Genomic DNA, 21261 nt, shown 5'->3' with positions numbered 1-21261 from the left:
GACACACCACGTGGTTTTGCTTTTTCTGTTTTTTGCTTTTTAGGGCTGCTCAGGCAGCAGATGGAAGTTCCCAGGGAGTGAATATGAGCTGCAGCAGCTGGCCTACGCCACAGCCACAGCCACATGGGTTCTGACCTGCGTCTGCCACCTACACCGCAGCTCACACCAACGCCAGATCCTTAACCCACTGAAGGAGGCCAGGGAATGAACCTGCCTCCTCGTGGATGCTAGTCAGGTTCATTACCACTGAGCCACAATGGGAACTCCCACCACAGGATTTATATAAAATATGTGCCTCGTTACATAAAATGGTTAGTTAACTACCCCAGAAAGAACTTTGCTTAAAGAAAATGAACAATAAAACAATAAAACACTTATGTTAGAAAAATAGAAAGGCCTCAAATCTAAACTTATACTTTAAGAAATAAAAAAAAAATTACATACAAAACAAGCAGCAGAAAAGTAACTTTTAAAAAAAGGTGAAATCAATCAAACTTAAAACTAGGGGGAAAAAACCCAGAAAATCAATACAACCAAAACTTGTTCCTTCAGTAAGAGCCATATAATTGACAGGACTCTAGCTGGACCAGATGAGAAAAGAAGGGAACACGCCAGCATGAGGGATGGGAAAGGAAACAGGCCAAGGACCCCAGACATGAAGATAGTACAGGAAGACTACAAGTCTCCTTAAGACCAGAAATTCCACAACTTAGATGAAATACGCCAATTTCTTGAAAGACAAACTATCAAGACTTACAACAGAAGAAACAAAGATAATACATCACAACCTGTTTCATCTCAGAAATGCAAGGCTGTTTCATTCTTAAAAAAAAAAACAATCAATGTAGGAGTTCCCATTGTGGCACAGTGGAAACAAATCCAACTAGTGACCATGAGGTTGTGGGTTCGACCCCTGGCCTCGCTCAGTGGTTAAGGGTCTGGCATTGCTGTGAGGTGTGCTGTAGGTCGCAGACGTGGCTCAAATCCGGCGTTGCTGTGGCTGAGCTGTAGGCTGGCAGCTGTAGCTCCGATTCAACCCCTAGCCTGGGAACCTCCATATGCTGCAGGTGTGGCCTTAAAAATAAAAGACCAAAAAAAAAAAATGTAATTCATGACACTAACAAACTAAATTAAAAAAAGCATAAGATAATATCAACAGACACACACACACACACACAAAGGACATTAAAGAATACATTCACTATAAAAAGAAACTTTCAGCAAATGAGGAAGAGAAGGGAATGCCATCAATGTCCACAAGGCAGCTATGAAAAACCTTAGACAAGATCACACCTCAAGATCAGTGGGAGCTCCCGCTGCGGCTCGGCGGAAACAAACCTGACTCGCAGCCATGAGGACACAGGTTCGATCCCTGGCCTCGCTCAGTGGGTTACGGATCCAGCATTGCCGTGAGCCCTGGTGTAGGTTACAGACGCAGCTCGGATTTGGTGTGGCTGTGGCGTGGGCCGGCAGCTGTGGCTCCGATTAGAACCCTAGGCCTGGCACCTCCATATGCCGTGGCCCTAAAGAGACAAAGAAGTAAACGAAGATGAGTGATTGGACGCTCTTCCCCAAAGACCTGGAACAAAACAAGAGCATCTCTCTCGCTGCTCCTACCCCACGTGGCACGGGCATCCTCGCCAGCACAGTGAGGAAAGAATGAGAAAAAAGGTACTGGTTTAGAAAGGAAGAGATAGAGCTCTCTCTATTAACGGATGTCATTACGGCAGATACAGCGCATCCCAAAGAATCGGCACCACCAACGAAAGCCCTCGTGGCACTGACACAACGTGGTGAAGGTCACAGAATACTGGATCAAGGCACGAAAGTCAATCATGCGCCTACACAGCCACACTGCACAAACGCAATGTGAATTTTACAAAATTACAACAGGAGTTCTCCTGTGGCACTCTGGGTTAAGGATCTGGCTTTGTCACCGCAGCGGTTGGGTCACTGCTCTGGTGCAGATTCGACCCCTGGCCCAGGCACGTCTACAAACCACGGGCAGCACCCCCCCCCCATCACAACAGCAACCAAAAACGTGCCTAGTCTAACATCACCTAAGTGAAGGGGCAGGATCGGGATGTGGAGGAGTGAGACTCAGCACTTACCTTCTCCCGCAAACACATTACCAAACACGTCCCCATGCAGAAGGATCTGCACAGAACACCTTCCCAACGCTGGCTGAAGACCTCGGACCTCCAAAAGTGCAAGAAACCCGCCAGATACTGGACAGAACTAAAGGGAACCAAAAAAAGAGACGGGGGAGAAGAGCAAAAAAGGAATCAGGACAGGACCAGCACTCCTGAGAGGGAGCAGTGAAGGAGGAAAGGCCACCTCGCTGACGGGGCGATCAGCTGGATGGGGGGCAACCTCGAAGCCTCGGAAAAAAGCATGGCAGCCAGACAGAGAGAGAGCCTGTGTGTTCAGCATGACCAAAGCAGCGCAGGAACCCTTCCAGCTGAAAGAATAGAACTCCCCTGAAGGAGCAAACATGACACAGACCTCTTCGGTCTAAAAGTCACCGAGCTCAAAAAGAAGGTAATGAAAATACTGAAGAAATCCACAATGGATATCAACGGAGTTTCCGTCGTGACTCGGCAGTAATGCATCCGGCTAGTATCCAAGAGGATGCAGGTTCCATCCCTGGCCTTGCTCAGAGTTAAGGATCTGGCATTGCTGCAGCTGTGGCATAGGTCACAGACGCAGCATGGATCCCATGCTGCTGAGGCAAAGGCCGACAGGTGCAGCTCCAATTCAACCCCTAGCCTGGGAACCTCCATATGCTGTAGGTATGGCCCTAGAAAGAAAGAAAAAAAAGAATGGATATCAACAGTAACACAGATCACTTTAAAAAGGAACTAGAATCTATAAGGAGGGGCCAATAAAATTAGAAAATTTGTCTGCAGAGACAAAAGTTGAGTTAAACACACTGAACAGCAAAATGAATAACGAAGAGGAATGAATGCGTGACCTGGAAGATAGACTAATGGAAACCACCCGATCAGGACAGCAGGCAGGAAACCAAAGGAAGGAGCTGCCACTGCAGCGCAACAGGGTCAGCCGTGTCTTGGAAGCACTAGGACGTGGGTTCGATCCCCAGCCCGGTACAGTGGGTTAGAGAGCTGGCATTGCTGTAGCTGCAGCTTAGGTCTCAACTGCGGCTTGGATCTGATTCCTGGCCTGGGAGCACCATATGCTGCAGGACAGCCAAAAATGAAAAAGAAAGAAACAAAGAAGAAAGGAAGCAAGCAAGGAAGGGAGACCAAACTTTAAAAAAAAAAAAAAGGAAAGCAATAATATAAGAGATCTATGAGGTAATATAAAGCCTGCCAATCTATGCATAATAGGGACCCCAGAAGGAGAAGAAAAAGAAAACAGGATTGAAAATATATTTGAAAAAATTACGGCTGAAAGTTTTCCAAATCTAAAGAAGGAAATAGATACGCAGAGAGCACACAGGGTCCCAAACGAGATGAACCCAAACCAACCCAAGACATACTACAATAAAATCACAAAAGATAAGGAGAGGATTCTAAAGGCAGCAAGAGAAAAACAAAGAGTTAATTAAAACCCGTCAGGTTTTTAGCTGATTTCTCTAGAGAAACACTCCAGGCCAGAAGAGCGGGGCAGGTCCATTCAAAGTTGTAGGGGGAAGCCATCTGCACCCTCGGACACTCTACCCGGGAAGACTATCATTTTAAACAGACGGCGAAAGAAAACTTCTCAGCCAAACAAAAAACCAGAAGAATGCAGCAACACTAAATACATTCTAAAAGAACTCCTGAAAGGTCTCTAAATAGGAAAGAAGATAGAGGTTGGAGGAAACCATGATTGGAAAGCAATCACTTAGGCCAGTATAACGATCCAAAGGAAAAACCTATTCGGGAAAGTGATGATAAACACAAGGAGCAGCCAAAAGATAAACGTACAGATGTAAAAAGACACCAATATCCTAAAATGTGGGAGAGTAAGAAAATCTAGACTCTTTCGTTTGTTTATTTTTGGGGGTCTTTTTAGAGCCACACCCATGGCACACGGAGGTTCCCAGGCTAGGGGTGGAATTGAAGCTGTAGCCGCCGGCTTATGCCACAGCCACAGCAGCACAAGATCCGGGCCAAATCCTCCACCTCCACCACCACAGCCCCGGCAACGCCAGATCCTTACCCCACTGAGCGGGGCCAGGGACCAAAACCACATCCTGATGGAGACTAGCCGGGTTTGCTAACCACTGAGCCACGGCAGCAACGCCCAGACTCCTTCCTTTTTTAGAACGTGTTTGAGCCTTTATGACGGTCGGTCTCCAGCAAGCAGATATAGGAAGGGGTGAACAAACTTGAAAAACAGGGCCACCACAAATCAAAAACAAACAATAATTCACAAAAACCAAAAAGCAGAGGACACGAGCATAAAATAAAAGGAAATCATCCAGCCAAAAAAAAAAAAGAAAGAAAAAGGAACAAAGGAGAAACATAGAAACAACTGGGAAACAAGGTTTAAAATGAAAATAAATACATTTTTATCAATAATTACCTTAAATGTTGGAGTTCCCGTGTGGCGCAGCAGAAACGAACCCAATTAGGAACCATGAGGTTGTGGGTTCGATCCCTGGCCTTGCTCAGTGGGCTAAGGATCCAGCATTGCCATGAGCTATGGTGCAGGTCGTAGAGGCGGCTCAGATCCCGAGTTGCTGTGGCTGTGGTGTAGGCCAGTGGCTGCAGCTCTGATTCGACCCCTTGCCTGGGAACCTCTACATGCTGCAGGTTCAGCCCTAACAAGCAAAAATAAAAATTAAAAAAAATTTTTTTAATAAATAAATAAATAATTACCTTAAATGTTAATGGACTAAATGCTCAAATCAAAAGACACAGAGTGGCAGACCGGATTAAAAAAAACAAGAACCTACAATATGCTGCCTGTAAGAGACCCATCTTAGGGCAAAGGACACATACAAATCGAAAGTGAAGGGACAGAAAAAGATATTTCGTGCAAAAGGAAATGATGGGAAAGTGGGAGTCCCAATACTCCTACCAGACAAAACAAAGGCCGTAAAGAAAGATAAAGAAGGACACTATTTAATGATAGAAGGATCAGTTCAAGAAAAGGCTACGACATCCGTCAATATATATGCCCCTATACAGGAGCACCCACATACATAAAACAAATGCTAACAGACATAAAACAGAGAACATGATGGAACAGTAACAGCAGGAGACTTCAACACCCCAACCACTCAATGGCCAGGCCCTCTACACAGAGAATCAGTAAGACAGCAGAGATCCTGAATGACACAAAAGAACCCTCAGACTTAACGGGTGTTTTCAGGGCATGACATCGAAGAAAATCAGAATACAAAGGAGTTCCCACTGTGGCACGGCAGAAACAAATCCAACTAGGAACCATGGGGTTGCAGGTTCGATCCCTGGCCTCGCTCAGTGAGTTAAGGATCCAGTGTTGCCGTGAGCTGTGGTGCAGGTCACAGATGCGGCTCGGATCTGGCGTGGCTGTGGTTGTGATGCAGGCCGGCAGCTACAGCTCCAATTGGACCCCTAGCCTGGGAATCTCCATATGCAGCAGGTGCGACACTAAAAAGACAAAAGACAGACAAAACAAAACAAAATCAGAACATACATTCTTTCCAAGTGAACATGAACATTCTTTAGGATTGCCCACACTCTAGGGTTGAAACCAACCTCGACAAATTTAAGAGCATAGAAATTATCCCCAGCATCGTCTCTGACCACAAAGGCATCCAAATAGAAATCAACCACAGGTTAAAAAGAGAGAGAAAAAACTGCATGGAGACTAAACAACATGCTACTAAAACCCAATGGGTCAATGAGCAAATCAAAACGGAAATTAAAAAAATACCTCGAGACAAACAATAATGAAAACACAACCATTCAAACTCCATGGGATCCTGCAGAAGCAGTTCTTAAAGGGAAGTTCCTAGAGACACAACACAGGCCTTCCTCACAAAAGAAGAAAAACATCAAATCAACAACCCAGCCCACCAACTGCAAGAGCTAGAAAAAGAGGAACAAATAAAACTCAAGCCAGCAGAAGGAAGGAAATCATAAAGAGAAGAAATCAATAAAATAGAGATTAAAAAAAAGATAGAAAAAAATTGGTAAAACCAAGAGCTGGTTCTTTGAAAGGGTAAACAAAATTGACAAGCCTCTGGCCAGACTCACCAAGAAGAGAGAAAACCCAAATATAATAAGAAATGAAAAAGGAGTAACCTCAAATGTACTGCAGAAACACAGAAAACCCTAAGAGAATACCTTGAACAACTGCACACCAACCAACTAGACAACCTAGAAGAAACGGACAACTTTCTACAAACATACAGCCTACCAAAACCGAATCAAGAAAAAACAGCTCATTTCAACAGACCCAATCACTAGAAATGAAATGGACTACATAACAAAAACACTCCCTACAGGAGTCATGGCACGGCGGAAACGAACCCGACTAGGAACCATTAAGTTTCAGGTTCAATCCCTGGCCTTGCTCAGTGGGTTAAGGATCTGGCGTTGCCGTGAGCGGTGCTGTAGGTCGCAGACGCGGCTTGGATCTGATTTTGCTGTGGCTGTGGCATAGGCCAGCGGCTGTATCTCCAAGTAAACTCCTAGCCTGGGAACCTCCATATGCCGCAGGTGCGGCCCTAAAAATAAAAGCAAAACAGAAACAAAAACACTCCCTACAAACAAAAGTCCAGGACCAGATGGCTTCACAGGCGAATTCTATCAAACACACAAATCCTTCTTAAACTTTTCCAAAAACTGGAAAAGAAGGAACACTCCCAAAGACATGCTATGAAGGAAGCCACCATCATCACCCAAATACCAAACCGAGACAAAGGTACTACCAAAAAAGAAAATTATAGGCCAATACCTTTGACGAATATAGACGCAAAAATTCTCAACAAACTTTTAGCCAATTGAATCCAACAACACATAAAAAACACCTCACACCACGAGCAAGTGGAATTCACCCCAAGTTCACAAGGATGGTTCAACTTATGCAAATCAATCAACGTCATCCACCACATTAACCAAAGAAAACTCAAAAACCACATGATCATCTCAACAGATGCAGAAAAAGTATGACAATATCTAACATCCACTCATGAAAAAAACTCTTACTAAAGTGGGTATAGAGAGAACATACCTCAACATTATAGAAGCTGTTTGTGACAAGCCCACAGCCAACATAATACTCAACGGAGAGAAGCTGAAAGCCTTCCCGCGAAAATGTGGACCGAGACAAGGATATCCACTCTTATCACTTCTATTCAGGTAGTATTGGAAGTCCTTGACACAACAGTCAGACAAGAAAAAGAAATAAAAGGTATCCAGATGGGAAGAGAAGAGGTAAAATGATCATTACATGCAAATGACATGACACTATACATAGAACACCCTCAGGACTCCACACAAAACCCACCAGCTCTGATAAAGGAATTCAGCAAAGTAAGAGGATACAAACATTCAGAAATTGGTTGCATTTCTGCATACTACCAATGAAATATCAGACCGTGAATTTCGGAAGATGGCATAAAGACTTAAACGTAACTCAAAATGACTTAAAGACACCAGAAAGCTCCTAGAAGAGAACACAGGCAAAACACTCTCTGATACCAACGGGGCAAACGTTTTCTCAGGCCAGTCTCCCAAGGCAGTAGAAATAAAAAGAAACAAATAGCACCTAATCAATCTTACAGGGTTCTGTGCAGCAAAGGAAACCATAAAACAAAATGAAAAGACAACCTACAGAATAGGAGAAAAGAGTTGCCAACGATACAACTGACAAGGGCTTAATCTCCAAAATGCTCAACATCACTAATTGTTACAGAAATGCAAATCAAAACTACAACCTACAAGACCACAATGAGGTGCCACTTCGCACCAATCAGAATGGCCATCCTTAATAAGCCTACAAACAAGAAATGCCGCGGGGCGGGGGGGGGGGGGGGGGGGGGGGGGGGGAGGAAGTCGGAGGGATCGGGAGCTTGGGGTTAACAGATGCAAACTATTGCTTTTGGAATGGATTAACAATGAGATCCTGCTGTGTAGCACTGAGAACTATGTCTAGATACAATGGAGCACGACAATGAGAGAAAAAATTATGTACACATGTATGTGTAACTGGGTCCCCATGCTGTATAGTGGGAAAAAAGTGTGTTGGGGAAATACAATAAAAAATAAAAAATTAAATAAATAAAAATAGGACGTAATCAAAGAAATGCTGGAGAGGGTGTGGAGAAAGGAGAACGAACCCTCCTTCACTGTTGGTGGGAATGAAAATTGATGCAACCACTATGGAGAACACTATGGAGGCTCCTCAGGAAACTAAATACAGAACTACTGTAAGATCCAGCGACTCCACTCCTGGGCATCTATCAGGCAAAATTACAATTCAAAAAGATACATGCACCCATATGTTCACAGCAGCACTATTCACAACAGCCAAGACATGGAAACAATCTAAATGTCCATGGACAGCTGAATGGATCAAGCTGTGGTACATACACACAATGGAATACTACTCGGCCATTAAAAAGAACAAAATGATACCATTTGCAGCAACATGGATGCAATTAAGAGATTCTCATAAAAAGTCAAGTCAGCAAAAGAAAGACAAATACCGTATGATATCACTTCTCTGTGGAATCTAAAATATGGCACAAATGAACCTGTCTACAGAACAGGTGTGCAGACATAGAGAACAGACCTGTGGCTGCCAGTGGGGAATGGAGAGGGAGTGGGATGGATGGGGAGTTTGGGGTTAGTAGACGCAAACTATTCCATTTAGAATGGATAAGCAATGAGGTACTGCTGTACAGCTCTGGGAACTCCACCCAGTCTTTTGGGACAGACCATGACGGAAGATCACATAAGAACAGGGATGTGCATATACATGTATGACTGGGTCACTTTGCTGTACAGCAGAAATCAGCACGACACTGTAAATCAACTATAATTTTAAACTTTTAAATAAATATATGTAGAGTCTGTATGTGAAGAGCTACAAAACATGATGAAAGAAATCAAAGAAGATTTAAATACATGGAAAGGTTCACTGTGTTCATTAACGGTAAGAGTCAGCATTAATAAGACGTGACTTCTCCCCAGTCTAATCCACAGCTTCGGTGCAATCTCAATCAAAACATCCAGTAAGCTTTTCTGCAGATACTGACAAGCTGATTTTAAAACGTACGTGTAAAAGCAAAGGAATGAGAACAGCCAAAGTAATTCTCATAAAGAACAAAGTTTCTTTCACCCAATACCAAGACTCACTACAACACAAAGCTACAGGAATCAAGACCACACAGTATCGGCAGAAGAGCAGACTCATAAACCAATGGACAAGACTAGAGGGCCCAGAAACAGACTTACACAGACCGTCAACTGACTTTTGGCAAAGGTGCAAAGACAAGTTAATGGAGAAAGACTGGGCATCATACCCAAAAGGTGAACCTGGACACACACCTCCCACCTCACACCAAACTTACTCGAAAAGGACCAGAGCCCTAAGTGCAAAACATGAGAGTATGGAACTTCTAGAAGAAAATAAAGAAGAAAATCTGTGTGTTGAGGGTTTGCCAATACGTTTTTAGATACAACACCAAAAGCACAATCCATGACAGAAAATACTGATAAATTCTACTTTATTAAATGCAAACCTTTTGCTCTGTAAAAGGCATTTTTAGGAGAATGAAAACACAAGCCACAGACTGGGGAAAATGTATGCAAATCGCCTATCTGATGAAAGACTCACATTCGGAATACTTAAAGTACTGTTAAAACCCAACAATAAGAAAACAAGCCATCCAGTTTTTAAAAGGGCAAAAGATCTGGACACTGAAAGTCATCCGCTTCACACAAAGAAGATACACAGATGGCAAATAAACACATGAAAAGATGCTTAATATCATTCCTTACTGGGGAAATGCCAATTAAAACCACAACGAAATACCACTGCGCACCTATCATAACAGCCAAAATCCAAAAAACTGAAAATACCAAATGCTCCAGAGAGTTGAGAACAACAGGAACTCATTCACTGTTGGTGGGATGCACACTGGTGCAGTCACCCTGGAGGACAGTTCGACCGTTTCCTATAAACAGAGATTTACCGTACGACCCAGCAACTATCCCCTTAGGGATTCACCCAAGTGAACTGGAAACTTGCATTTACACAAAACCGTGCATGCAAATGTTTACAGGAGCTGGGTTCCTAACTGCTAAAACTGCAAACGACATAGATGTCCCTTGGCGCTGGATGGATAACGCAACCGTCAGGCACTCACACAACGGAATGATAGTCAGAGAAGACAGCAGTGGCGCGCTGGTTCACGAAACGGCAGGAAAGGATCTCAACTTCCTCTTATGGAGCAAAGGAACTCAGACCCGAAAGCTATACACGGTAAGAGTCCATCCGTCCGACACACTGGCAAAGGAGGAGCCCCAGGTAAAACGCAGATCTCCACATGCCAGGGCTGGCGCGGGAGGCAGCTGACTGTGTACAGGGGGATTTTTCAGGGGGTGAAGCCGCTCTGAGTGATGGTGACCATGTGTTTGTCAAAACCCTTAAGACTGTACATCGCAGAAGTAATGAACCTTAACGTATGTAAACTAGCACAGCGGCCTAGGCGGCAGGTCGAGGGATGCCAGGACAGAATGCAGACGGGGACAAGTGAATGAAACCCACTGCAGACGAGAGCACGACCACAGTGGGCACGAGGCAGGAGGGGCATGGCCTAAGTCCCTCTGGAAACTGTTTTGAGTGAGAACAGTAAGGACGAAGACAAGGGACCATATAGAAACACTGGAGTCTAACTGGGGGGGTGTGAGCTGCTCTGAAACCACTCTGCATGTGCACTGGGGTTAAGCAGGATTTCTCACTAGCAGGCATGGAAGTTCCAGATAAGCGAGAAGGGAGGACCAACACTCGCCCGCCCCACGCACTATCAGAATCAGAGATGCCAACGTGAACTCACGTCTACCCTAACACAAACTCACACGGACACGCAGAGCCTGATCGTATGCAAGTGTGCACACACATATGTAGCCTAGCTCTGTCTGCTAAGACGGTGTGGAGGCAGGGACACCCCAGGAGCAAGGGGCACTTTCGACACCCAGATCTGGGCTCCTAACCCCATTCTCCAATGAAAGGACCCAGGGCTCCGGGAGAAACGGCAGGTGTTGGGACTGGGAAATGGGAGGAGCCTGCAGCCAGCATCCTTACCACAGAGTAAGGAAGCACTCGAAGAATAAAGGATGAGGCCCGTTACAGAGACACAGGAGACTCGGGCAGAGCCACCAAAGACGGGAGCCGGACAATCCGATATCACAATGAGCAACAGTGCTGCCCCATAACCCAGTGTAAAACACAGGACAATCGCTAAGCAGATTCTCTACAGAGGAGATGCAGACAACACGGGGATGCCCCCACCCCACCCCCGGGCCCTGGAGCACGAACTGGACCCCACTTGGCTCCCAGAGGACGGAGAGCAGCAAGGAGCAGGGCCCCTCTCCTCTGTGGGAGTCTCCCCAAACCCACAACCTGTCCAGCGACCAGACACGCTCAGGGTGAGGGCCATTCTACCAACCACATGACCGCACCTGCTCAAAACGTCAAGGCCGTGAAGAGACTGCAGCAGACCAGCGGGGGCCAAGGAGCCCTGATGGCTGGTACAGTGTGGGGACCCTGGCCCGGAAGTGGAAATCCGAAAAAATCTGGAGTTTGGTTAATGGGTTTTTTGTTTGTTTTAAGGTGAATGTTCCTTCAAACACATGGCTCACTGCACTACAGGAAGAAAACTGGGACCTGACCCTGCCACCTCCATGACAGTGGCCATCCGGGATGTCAGGAGGGAGGACTCGCCTGCTCTTCTCCCCATGACCCTCCTCCTGCTGCCTCTACTGCTGGGCCGAAGCTGCCCAAGTCACATGCCACTGACTTGCCTGGCAACGTGGAGGCCACCCTCACAGTGGTGCCCACCCAGTCCTGGCCGCGCGCGCGTGCATGTGGGTGCCCCAACTCTCCCGACTCAGACGGCTCCTGCACACTCCAGAAACCACTTCAGGCTCTTCCACACACAGGGGCCGAGGTAGCAAGGGCTAAGCAGCTGGACACCCTCATTCCCTGCAACCACAGCCCAGAGTCTGGTTCCCCGAAGGAAAAATGAGATCCGGTCTCCCCCTGTTAAATCGTTAAAAAAAAAAGTGAATCTAAGGCAAGCAGTGCAGGAAACGTCCCACCTTACTTACAGGGAAAAATGAAAAGAGGGCGGATTTAAATTTCGGAAGAGAAAAACCTATTCAGTTTTCACTTCTGTTACAGAAATGGCCAATAGAGGAGTTCCCGTTGTGGTTCAGCGGTAACGAACCCAACTAGTATCCGTGAGGACAAGGGTTTGATCCCTGGCCCCACTCAGTGGGTTAAGGATCTGGCGTTGCCATGAGCTGGGGTGTAGGCTGCAGATGAGGCTTGGATCCCGTGTGGCTGTGCCTGTGACACAGGCCAGCAGCCGCAGCTGCAGCTCTGATTTGACCCCTAGCCTGGGAACTGCCATATGCCTAGGGTGCAGCCCTAAAAAGAAAAAAAGAAAAAAAAAATGGCCAAGTAGAAAGTAGAAAAAAATTTCCAAAATATCACAGGATCTCAGAGCTAAACCAAACCACCAACCTCAGAAAGGCTCAGTCAGCCCCTGCCCCATTGGAGGAAAGAGAGAGTCACCCCCCCCCCAAAGCCCCCCACCCCACCAGCTCTAGGGAGGAAGGAGACAGGCCCAGGCATGAGACTCTAGCTGCTCCCTGACCTAGGAGAGGCGACCAAGGCCACCCAACCTGCATCATCAAGGAGGTCTGCAAAGATTTCCTTAAAAAAAAAAAAAATGGGGTTTTCTCTCCCCTTCGGATAAAAGGCCATAAACTAAACCAGAATCACCTCTGCGATGTCCCTGTCCACCGGGCGGTTCCATTGAATGTGGTGAAATTCTGGACCTGGGCACAATAAGCCCCAGTGCGTCCTCCCTGCAGGGAGCGCAGAGAGAGCAGTGCTTGCGTCTTCAACAAACAGGGAGCACTTTAGAGACGCCCGCAAATCTAAGCAGCCCTGGAGGGGCCTGGAGGAAAGACGGAAAACTAACTCCACGTGAACTCTCAGAAGTGCTGAAAGCTCAGAACAACAAAAGAGGAAGCGGGAGTCCGGCGCTCTTGTGGCTCCATTTGTCCTCACATTTTCCAAAGAAAAGCTAAGAGTTCAGCAAATGCGGGTGTGGGAGTGCGGATGGGCCGCCAGGCTGGGCCGCCAGACCCAGGTGAGCCTTGTGACGGGGGAGCGGGACGAGCTGCAGCTGTGGGAGCTTCGCCTCTGCCGCTGTGACCAGCAGTGGGCGGAGGGCGGATCCGCTCCACCAGCAGCAGGATCACCCGCCCGAGGCTGCAGAGCCTCGGCTCCGAGGGGCGGCCTTCACGATGAACCGTGAAAACAGGCCAAGCCTCTCGGAGCCCTCCGAGCGCTCCGGCAAAGGTGCGGAACCAGAGGGGGCCCGGGGGAGCCCTGATGGACGGCTGGTCGCTCGGAAGCACAGGGGATGCCGGGACCGAGGGGGGGGGGTCTGCGCGGACGCCGGGCACTTGGCGTCAGAAGGAGCGCGTCCCCTCGAGCAGTGTCTGGACCGTCAGAGGATTCGTCGGTGTGCGAAAAAACCCACGCGCGCGAGGTCAGAGGCATGTGAGCAGGAGAAATCAGAGTGTTTCCCTTCGGTCACCCGCCAGGGAGCAGGAAGGAGTCAGGCCGTGTAAGACTCCTGGACGCCACCGAGCTCCGAAGAAGCACAGGCCCAGGTGACTTCTGTGCATCCGAGAAGGACACAGACAGTTCACCTTCTCCGCGCTCTTTGCTAGAAAGCGGACTGGGCGCGCACGCTTTAAAGAGAGAACAACCCCCAAATAAGAAAGGAGATCCAAGGAATTCGGACTTCAATGACAGAGGACCAGAGGCCTCTCGGGTGGGCCGTCTGCGCCCTCAGTGTCACGGCCAGGGTGCCGATGGGGGGGGGGGCACGGTTGGAAAAGTATCCCGTGGTGACACGGAGTATTGATAAAGGCCTCAGAAAGGCAAGGAAATTTATGGAAGGGGAGCTGCTCCCAGGTGACAAAGGATGGATGTATGAAAACTGTCCCTGGCCACAAGGAGTTCCCAGGGCGACACCAGACAGGCTCCCGGCTTAGGAACTGTTAGCTGTGCAGACGCCTGTTGTCCAGCCTGGCAGCCCCAGAGAACAAGTGTACCAACGTCGGGGAAAAGTGCCCAGAGCCCATGGCATTGTGGGATTTCCCCGGGAGTTAAGGGGCTCACAGGGAGTCTGCGGTGAGACCCAGAACTCTCCAGAAAGAGATCAAGGCAGGATGACTGCCTCCTTGCCCCGGACATCTCAGCCAGAGACCCTCCGCCCCGGAAGATGCGAAACTGGTTTCTTCCAGCGGCTGAACCCCACCCCACCGCCCCGCCGCCCCCAATAGAGAGAAGCCAGGGGGAAAAAACCCATCTGCCAGGGCAAATCATTCTGTACTCAGCACCAGGCTTAAAATATCTGCTCGCCCCAGTGGTTGGAAACGGTTCCCTTCTGAATTGAAGAGCGAATCCCTGTGGAGATCAAAGGCAGCCCCACTCCCTGGAAAGCCGAGCAGTGTTTTAAGCGGCGCTCTCTGCGAGCGGAGCCACCCACCAGGGTTTTTCCACTGTTACGGCGACGGTTTAAGGGACTATTAAAGTCTTGCAGATTAACTTTGCCTTGACTCCATCTTTCGCAAAATGACAGCTCAAACGTTTGGAGTGATTATTCAATCCCGTGGAGACTAAAGCAATACCGGCAAGAACTATTTTTTATGGTAACTTAGAGCGCACGGGAGGCGGGGCTGAATCCCCCCATCCCCGCCCGGCGCCGCACGCGGCGGCCCTCGAAGGGCTCGCAGGACCCCCCGGCCCCACCCCGGGACCTGGCCCCGCGGAGCCCTCTCAGTGTTTGCTGAAGGCCGCTGTGCAAAGAGCTGCATGTCCACCCCTTCTAACGCCGGCTCGAAGAGCTGCATGTCCACCCCTTCCAACGCGTCGGAAACGAAGCCGGCTCGCCGCGCCGGGGACCAGCGCCCTCTGGACCCTCCGGAAGGGGGACTGCCCGCTGGCCCCAGGCCACTCCTGCCGGGGACTGTCCCCCACCCCCACGGCCCCCGCAAGGCCACGTTCCTCTGAGAAGCCCGGCTGGACTTCAGACGCCCTGCTCGGCTCCGGGCGTTTGCGCCCCTCCGGGCGTGGGGACCACGGCGGGCGTGTGTATTTCGCGCTGGGGGGCACCCGGGGGTCCAGCCTTGTGGTCGAGGAGACCCGGGAGGCAGGGGGGCCGGGGCTGGCCGCGAGGCTCTGCCCGGTCAAACCCGGCTCGCGCCCACCCCGCAGGTGAGGCCGCACCTGCTGCTCGTGCCTCAAAGCTGCCGAGCCGCGAGGAGGCCGCAGGCGCCGCAGCCCGTGGGACTGCGGGCGGCAGAGTGGAGCCGCCGCCCCACGGACGCCCGGTCAGCGCGGGGTCGGCGTGGGCGCCCCCGGTCCCGGCAGGGCGGAGGGGGGCGCGGCCGGAGCTCGGCGGGGAGCCCGCGGGGGGACGGCCTGTGGGGGCGGGGCGCGCGGACTCACAGTAAACGAAAGCGAGGGCCTTCAGGAGCACGACCCTGGTCAGCCAGAAGGTGCCCGCGCGAAGGCGGGCCGGGCAGCTCGTGGGGTCGCGCCCCGGCGGAGACGCGGGCTCGGGGCCCGCGGCCACGGCCTTCCGCCGCCTCAGGGGATCCTCGGACGCCGCCATCGCCGGGCCCTCAGAGCGCATGCGCGGGGTGGGGGGGTTGCCGCGCGCCGATAGCCCCGCCCCCGCCTAGAGGCCCCGCCCACAACTGGAGGTCCCGCGCGCCCCGGCCAGCCGCGCGCACGCTCGGGGGCGCTGCTGCTGCGGGGGTCGGGGGCTTCGCGCCTGGAAGACTGCGCGGCGCCGCTGCGGGAGCCGGGTTGACCGCGTCACTCCTTCACTCACTCGTTCATTGAATAAGCCGAGGTTGCAGAGGTCCCCAGTGCACGCCCCTACCCAGGAGCTCGCCCTCCTGGACTCTCACTCTAGGGAGGGCGGGAGGCACTGAATTCAGAGGCAGAAACGCAATGTGAAGGAGGCTCTTGGAAAGCATGTGTCTGACGATGTGATCTGCATCCAGAGAGGCTGAGATGAGGGCAGCCAAGAACCCTGGAGGCTACCGTGCTCCCTCTGCATGCCCTGGCTGTGTGTGGAACTCACATTCGCGCAGAGGAAAGGCAGAGCAGGATTCACCACCCCAGGATTCCAGGCTGCCTCTGCCTGCATTGAGAAGGAGGAGTGGGTGGGCAATTGCCTCGAAGGGGTTCCTTCCCAGCTCCCCACTTCTGCTATCTGAGGAGGATGCTGGGGTGGTGGCTCCACAGCTAGTGACAGTTCAGGCAGCACCTGGGTCCTAATATTCAGACCCTTCAGCTCTCTTCCCCACGCCCACCCCCTGAAGTTTCTGCACAGGGCAACCAAGTCCCCTTAGCGCTTCTCCTGGCTCTCGAGACTGGACCTCTAGCCGAGGGGGGGAAGTGGCCAGCTGAGGATTCAGAGGAGGGAAGCACTGACCAGTGAATCACCCAACAGAACCCCAGGAAGCCTCCAGCAGCTCTACATTCTGAGGATACGGGACAGGTGTCATTCAGCAGGTGGAGTGCTAGGCAGTCTTCAGAGGAAAGAAGAGGTGTGGGGAGTTCCTGTCGTGGCGCAGTGGAAAGAATCTGACTAGGAACCATGAGGTTGCGGGTTTGATCCCGGGCCTCGCCCAGTGGGTTAAGGATCTGGCATGGCTGTGGTGGCTGTGGTGGAGGCCAGCAGCTGTAGCTCCGATTCAACCCCTAGCCTGGGAATCTCCATATGCTGCTAGTGTGGCCCTAAAAAGCAAAAAAAAAAAAAAGAAAGAAACGTGTGTGAGTAGGCATTAGCGCCTTCAGGGTTTGGGGTAAACTGTGGAGTACTTGCAAGGAAATGATTGCAGTAGGTGTGGGTTTTTCCTTATTCATTTGTAAAAACTCTTAACGTGTTAAAGATCCTTTTCTTGTGTGTCTACTGTGAATGTTTGTCCTGGGTTTTTTGTTTTCACATCTTGTTCCTAGTGTTTGATGTATAAATGATTGATATTTACATAGTCAATCAGGCTTTCTCAGTTGTTTAATTATCTCTTCACCGTCTGTATTGTGAGCTCCATGAGGGCAAGAACTGGCTCTGGACAAGGGATCTCCCAAATTAGTCCAAACCAGACACTTCTGGAACCTCTCTGCAGCCTCCAGCTGCTGCTCCCCGCCCCGTGTTGGCGTAATAGCATCTACGTGCAATTTAGTGGTTTTTTTGTTTTGTTTGTTTGTTTGTTTTGCCAAGCCCACAGCATGCATAAGTTCCCAAGCCACAGCAGTGATCATGCCAGGTCCTCAACCCACTAGGCCACCAGGGAACTCCTACAATGTGATTTTTTTTTAAAACCTTCCTTTTCTTGTCCATGAAAAACCCTTCCTTGGGACCCCACCTGAGAAGTGGGACCTGGAAGACAGATTTTCCATGGAGGGTACAAACGTCTTTTGCATCCTGAAGAGCCCCCCGCAGGGAAGCGTGAGCCTGAGGGGGAGTGGAGGAACACCTAGCCCCGGCCGGAGTCCTGCTTCCAGGTCCTTCCACACGAACCCGCAACCTGCCCCTCCCCTCCCCCACCCCGGCTGGTTGTCCAGGTGCCGAGTCTCGGATGAGCCCGCACAGCCGTCTGGGGGGAGCACGGAGAATCCGGCCAAGCCTGCCCGAGCTCCCCTGGGTCCCTGCCCGGATGTGAGAGCGGAGCAGGGGACAGAGGCGAGGAGGGACGGCTCCACTGTCAGGTGTGACCCTGGATGCTGCTTTTCAGGTGGGGACAGTTCTCACAAAGGGCCCTTTGTCCTCAGCTTCCCCTGGCCGGGGCTGCATTGTTCCCCCTGAGATGTGTACAATGGGACATTGTTCAGAGCAGAAAGGGGCCCCTTGTCCAGCCTCCAGCTCACTGGGCTTTGGGCTCCCTCCCCAGGTTTGCCCAGGGTGGGCAAGGCCATCGGAGAGGTCTGCCGGGAGCTCATATTCTCATGTCTCTTCCTGGGAGCTGACCGCAGAGGTCCAGTCTATCTCAGGGTCTAGAACCTTCCAGGGAGTGAACCCCATGGAGCAGGGCTTGGCTGAGGAAAGGCTGGCCCGGGGCCCAGTTCTTGCCTGTTTCGGCCTGAATTTAATCAAGTGTCCACAGGTGTATCACAGCCATAAAAAGGAGTAAAGCATTGATACGCCTGCAGCAGAGACGAGCCTTGAAAATACCGTGCTCGGGGAGAAGCCGGGCACACAAAGCCACATACTGTACGCTTCCATTTACATGGAACGTCCAGAATAAGCAAATCCACAGTGGCAGAGCTTCGATCAGTGGTTCCCAGGAGCTGGGGGAGGGAGACAAGGAGCGACTGCTGACAGGGAGAGGATTTCTGTGTGGAGAGACCAAAATACTGTTGAATTGAATAGCAGCGATGCTCACACGTGCTGAATGTATGAAATGCTACTGAACTGTACGCCTAAAAAGACTTATTTGGGACCACCCCCTATGGTGCAGTGGGTTAAGAGCCGGCATTGATACAGCTGTGGCATAGGTTGCAGCTGCAGCCCAGATTCAATCCCTGGCTGGAGAACTTCCATATGCCACAGGCATGGCAACAAAACAAAGACAAAAACAAAAAAAAACAAAAACTCCCCCACGGAGTTCCCATCATGGCTCAGGAGAAACGAATCTGACAAGCGTCCATGAGGACGCAGGCTCGATCCCTGGCCTCACTCCCGTGGGTTAAGGATCCAGCGTTGCTGTGAGCTGTGGGGTAGGTCACAGATACGGCTGGGATCCCATGTTGCTGTGGCTGTGGGGTAGGCCAGCAGCTACACCTCTGATTCGACCCCTAGCCTGGGAGATATGCCTTGGGTGTGGCCCTAAAAAGACAAAAGCAAAAAAAAAAGGAAACCCAGTTAATTTTATGCTATGTGAATTTCACCAAAAATTGTATTTTTAAATTCTGCCCTGGTCATTGTTTCAGAATTACTTAAGACGGCACTGCTTTTAGCTGTCAGGATAGCTCATGTCATTTATGCCAAACATATTTTCATCTGTATTAAGGAGCATCTGACACTTTTAAATAATGTTTAGCTATGGGTACATTGTATGCCCCACAAAGCTATCCTACTCAAAACCAAACCTTTCCTGCAAACCCCGCGCTGTAGGGCTTGGGGCCTGGTGTGTGCGGGGCACTGAAATGCTTTCCTCGGGCCCCACAGCTCAGCACCTGCAAAAGCCACAGGCCCACTGGGGTCTCTACAAAGCAGCCCTTCATCAGCTTCAGGGGCTTGGGAGAAACTCTTGAACCTACATTTTCAAGCAAAAAACTATATGGGAGCAAGCCAAGAAGACACAGGAGAGGCCCCAGGTGCTGAGAGGAGGCCTGGCCGGCCCCCGGCGTGGCTGCAGGAGGACCGGAGCTGAGCTCCACCTGGACAGAGCCAGAAAGGGTGGAGAACAGGAGGGGAGGGGAGAAGGGGGCTCTTCTGAGAGGAGCCATCAGCTCAAGACACGCTGGTGTCCTGGGAACCCCTAGATGGCCCCCCTGCAGCTCCCCCAGTGCAGTGCCCGCCCCCCCCCCCGACCAGCTGAGGCGCAAAAGCTCTCGGCTGGGGCTGGCGGCAAGCCCAGCAGCTGCGGGCCGGCCTCACGGAGGAAAGAGCCCCGTGTCAGCACCTCATCCAGCTGTCCCCGGGCACCCGGGCCTGGCAGTCCCCGCCGCATCAGGGCAAGGGCCCCTGACATGCCTTTGCAGCTGTCTCTGGCACCCATGAGAACCCAGCTCGGGCCCGCATCTAATCATGCACCCTTCATTTACCCCAATTTTTCATATCTTGACATCTGTTGCCGGGGTTGGGGGGCAGAACCTGCTGGCGCTAACATCTGTCACTTTCTGCTGGAGGGGTGGTCACTTTGGGCGGGCCCCACCCTGACTGTCCAGTGGCCAAAACCCCCTGGTGAGGCTGGCAGGTGCGGGCAGGGGTGGGCAAGCAGGTGCTGGCCATTTGCTGGTTGTTCTGGAACCGTGACTCACGGACGGCTGTTCTGCTTGGCTCGGCCGTCTCCTGTCCCAGCACCTCGGCTCTGGGTGGTGGACACGCCTACGCCCGCACCCCAGAAGGAGACATGGCCCGGGGTGGCCCTGCAGGCTGGGGAGCCACGACTGCTGAGCAGAGCGGAAAGCCAACAATTCCAGTGCAGTTCCACGCTGGTTGTAGAGCCTATGGGGGAACAGAACGTGCATTGAGTTTTTCTCGCAGAGTCACATGGGAACTGCCGAGGCCCGGGCTCCCAAACAGGAGGCCTGCAGGTGAATTCGGCCACAGGCTATACCAGTTCGCAATCACAGTAAGGCTATGGAACAAACAGCCTCCAAGCCACAAGCCGTTATGGCAGCGGGCAGGACTTCCCCCACCTGCTGGGGTCAGGCATGCATCTGCTGTCACGCCTCTGAGGTCTGGGGAGCAGCAGGGCCTTGGCTGGCCATTTGGAGGACGAGGGCCTCTCTCCAGCCACCCACAATCCCCCCCACCCCTTACCACCTCGCCCGCAGCAGGTCCCATATTCCCCTCCCTGCCTGGCTCATAAAGGCACCTGCATCCAAGACCACTGACTAGGCCCGAACCTGGAGAGGGCTGAGGGCTGGGCCGGGCCGGGGGAGTTCATGCCCAACGCCCTCCGTCACCAAGTCCCACCTCCCTCTGACTCTCGCCCAGTAATTAAAGCAGACGACTAGTTTCCAGGAAGGGTGAGTGGGTGGCATCGCTATCGTGGGCTCCCCTGGGGGGCTGACTGATGGGAGACCGCTGTGAAAGCTGCCAGCTTCAAGTGACAGTGAGTTCACAGAGCAGGTACAGGACACATCAGGTGTTGGCTGCCTCACACCCAGGATCCCACGTACATCAGCTTGTGCAGGTCTGGTGGAGCCCTGGGAACAGATGGGTGCTCCAGAGCCTCTGCTGCCCAGAAGCACCTGAAACTCACCCAAAGCTGAAGACCACAGAAGATGGCATCAGGCCTGTGACCTGGAAACGCCCTCACT

General features: G+C 51.2%; 1 protein-coding gene across 3 annotated transcripts in view; it reads right to left on the bottom strand.

The window, feature by feature from the left end:
* Positions 1-15893, bottom strand: part of LMF1 (lipase maturation factor 1) — an 88803-nt gene extending 72910 nt beyond the window's left edge. Inside the window, exon 1 of one of the 3 annotated variants that reach the window (XM_047781030.1) lies at positions 15706-15893. In XM_047781030.1, the coding sequence (XP_047636986.1) occupies positions 15706-15892 (187 nt within the window). In that variant the 5' untranslated portion in view covers position 15893. Of the gene's footprint in view, positions 1-2111; positions 2127-15705 lie in introns of those variants that run through there. The other 2 variants (XM_047781029.1, XM_047781031.1) reach the window with 2 other exon arrangements.
* Positions 15894-21261: the final 5368 nt, after the last annotated feature.

This window comes from Phacochoerus africanus, chromosome 5 (assembly GCF_016906955.1).
Source record: "Phacochoerus africanus isolate WHEZ1 chromosome 5, ROS_Pafr_v1, whole genome shotgun sequence".
In the NCBI taxonomy this organism is placed as follows: Eukaryota; Metazoa; Chordata; class Mammalia; order Artiodactyla; family Suidae; genus Phacochoerus; species Phacochoerus africanus.
The sequence above is the reverse complement of the archived record's forward strand: the minus strand, read 5'-3'. Positions and strand labels throughout refer to the sequence as shown.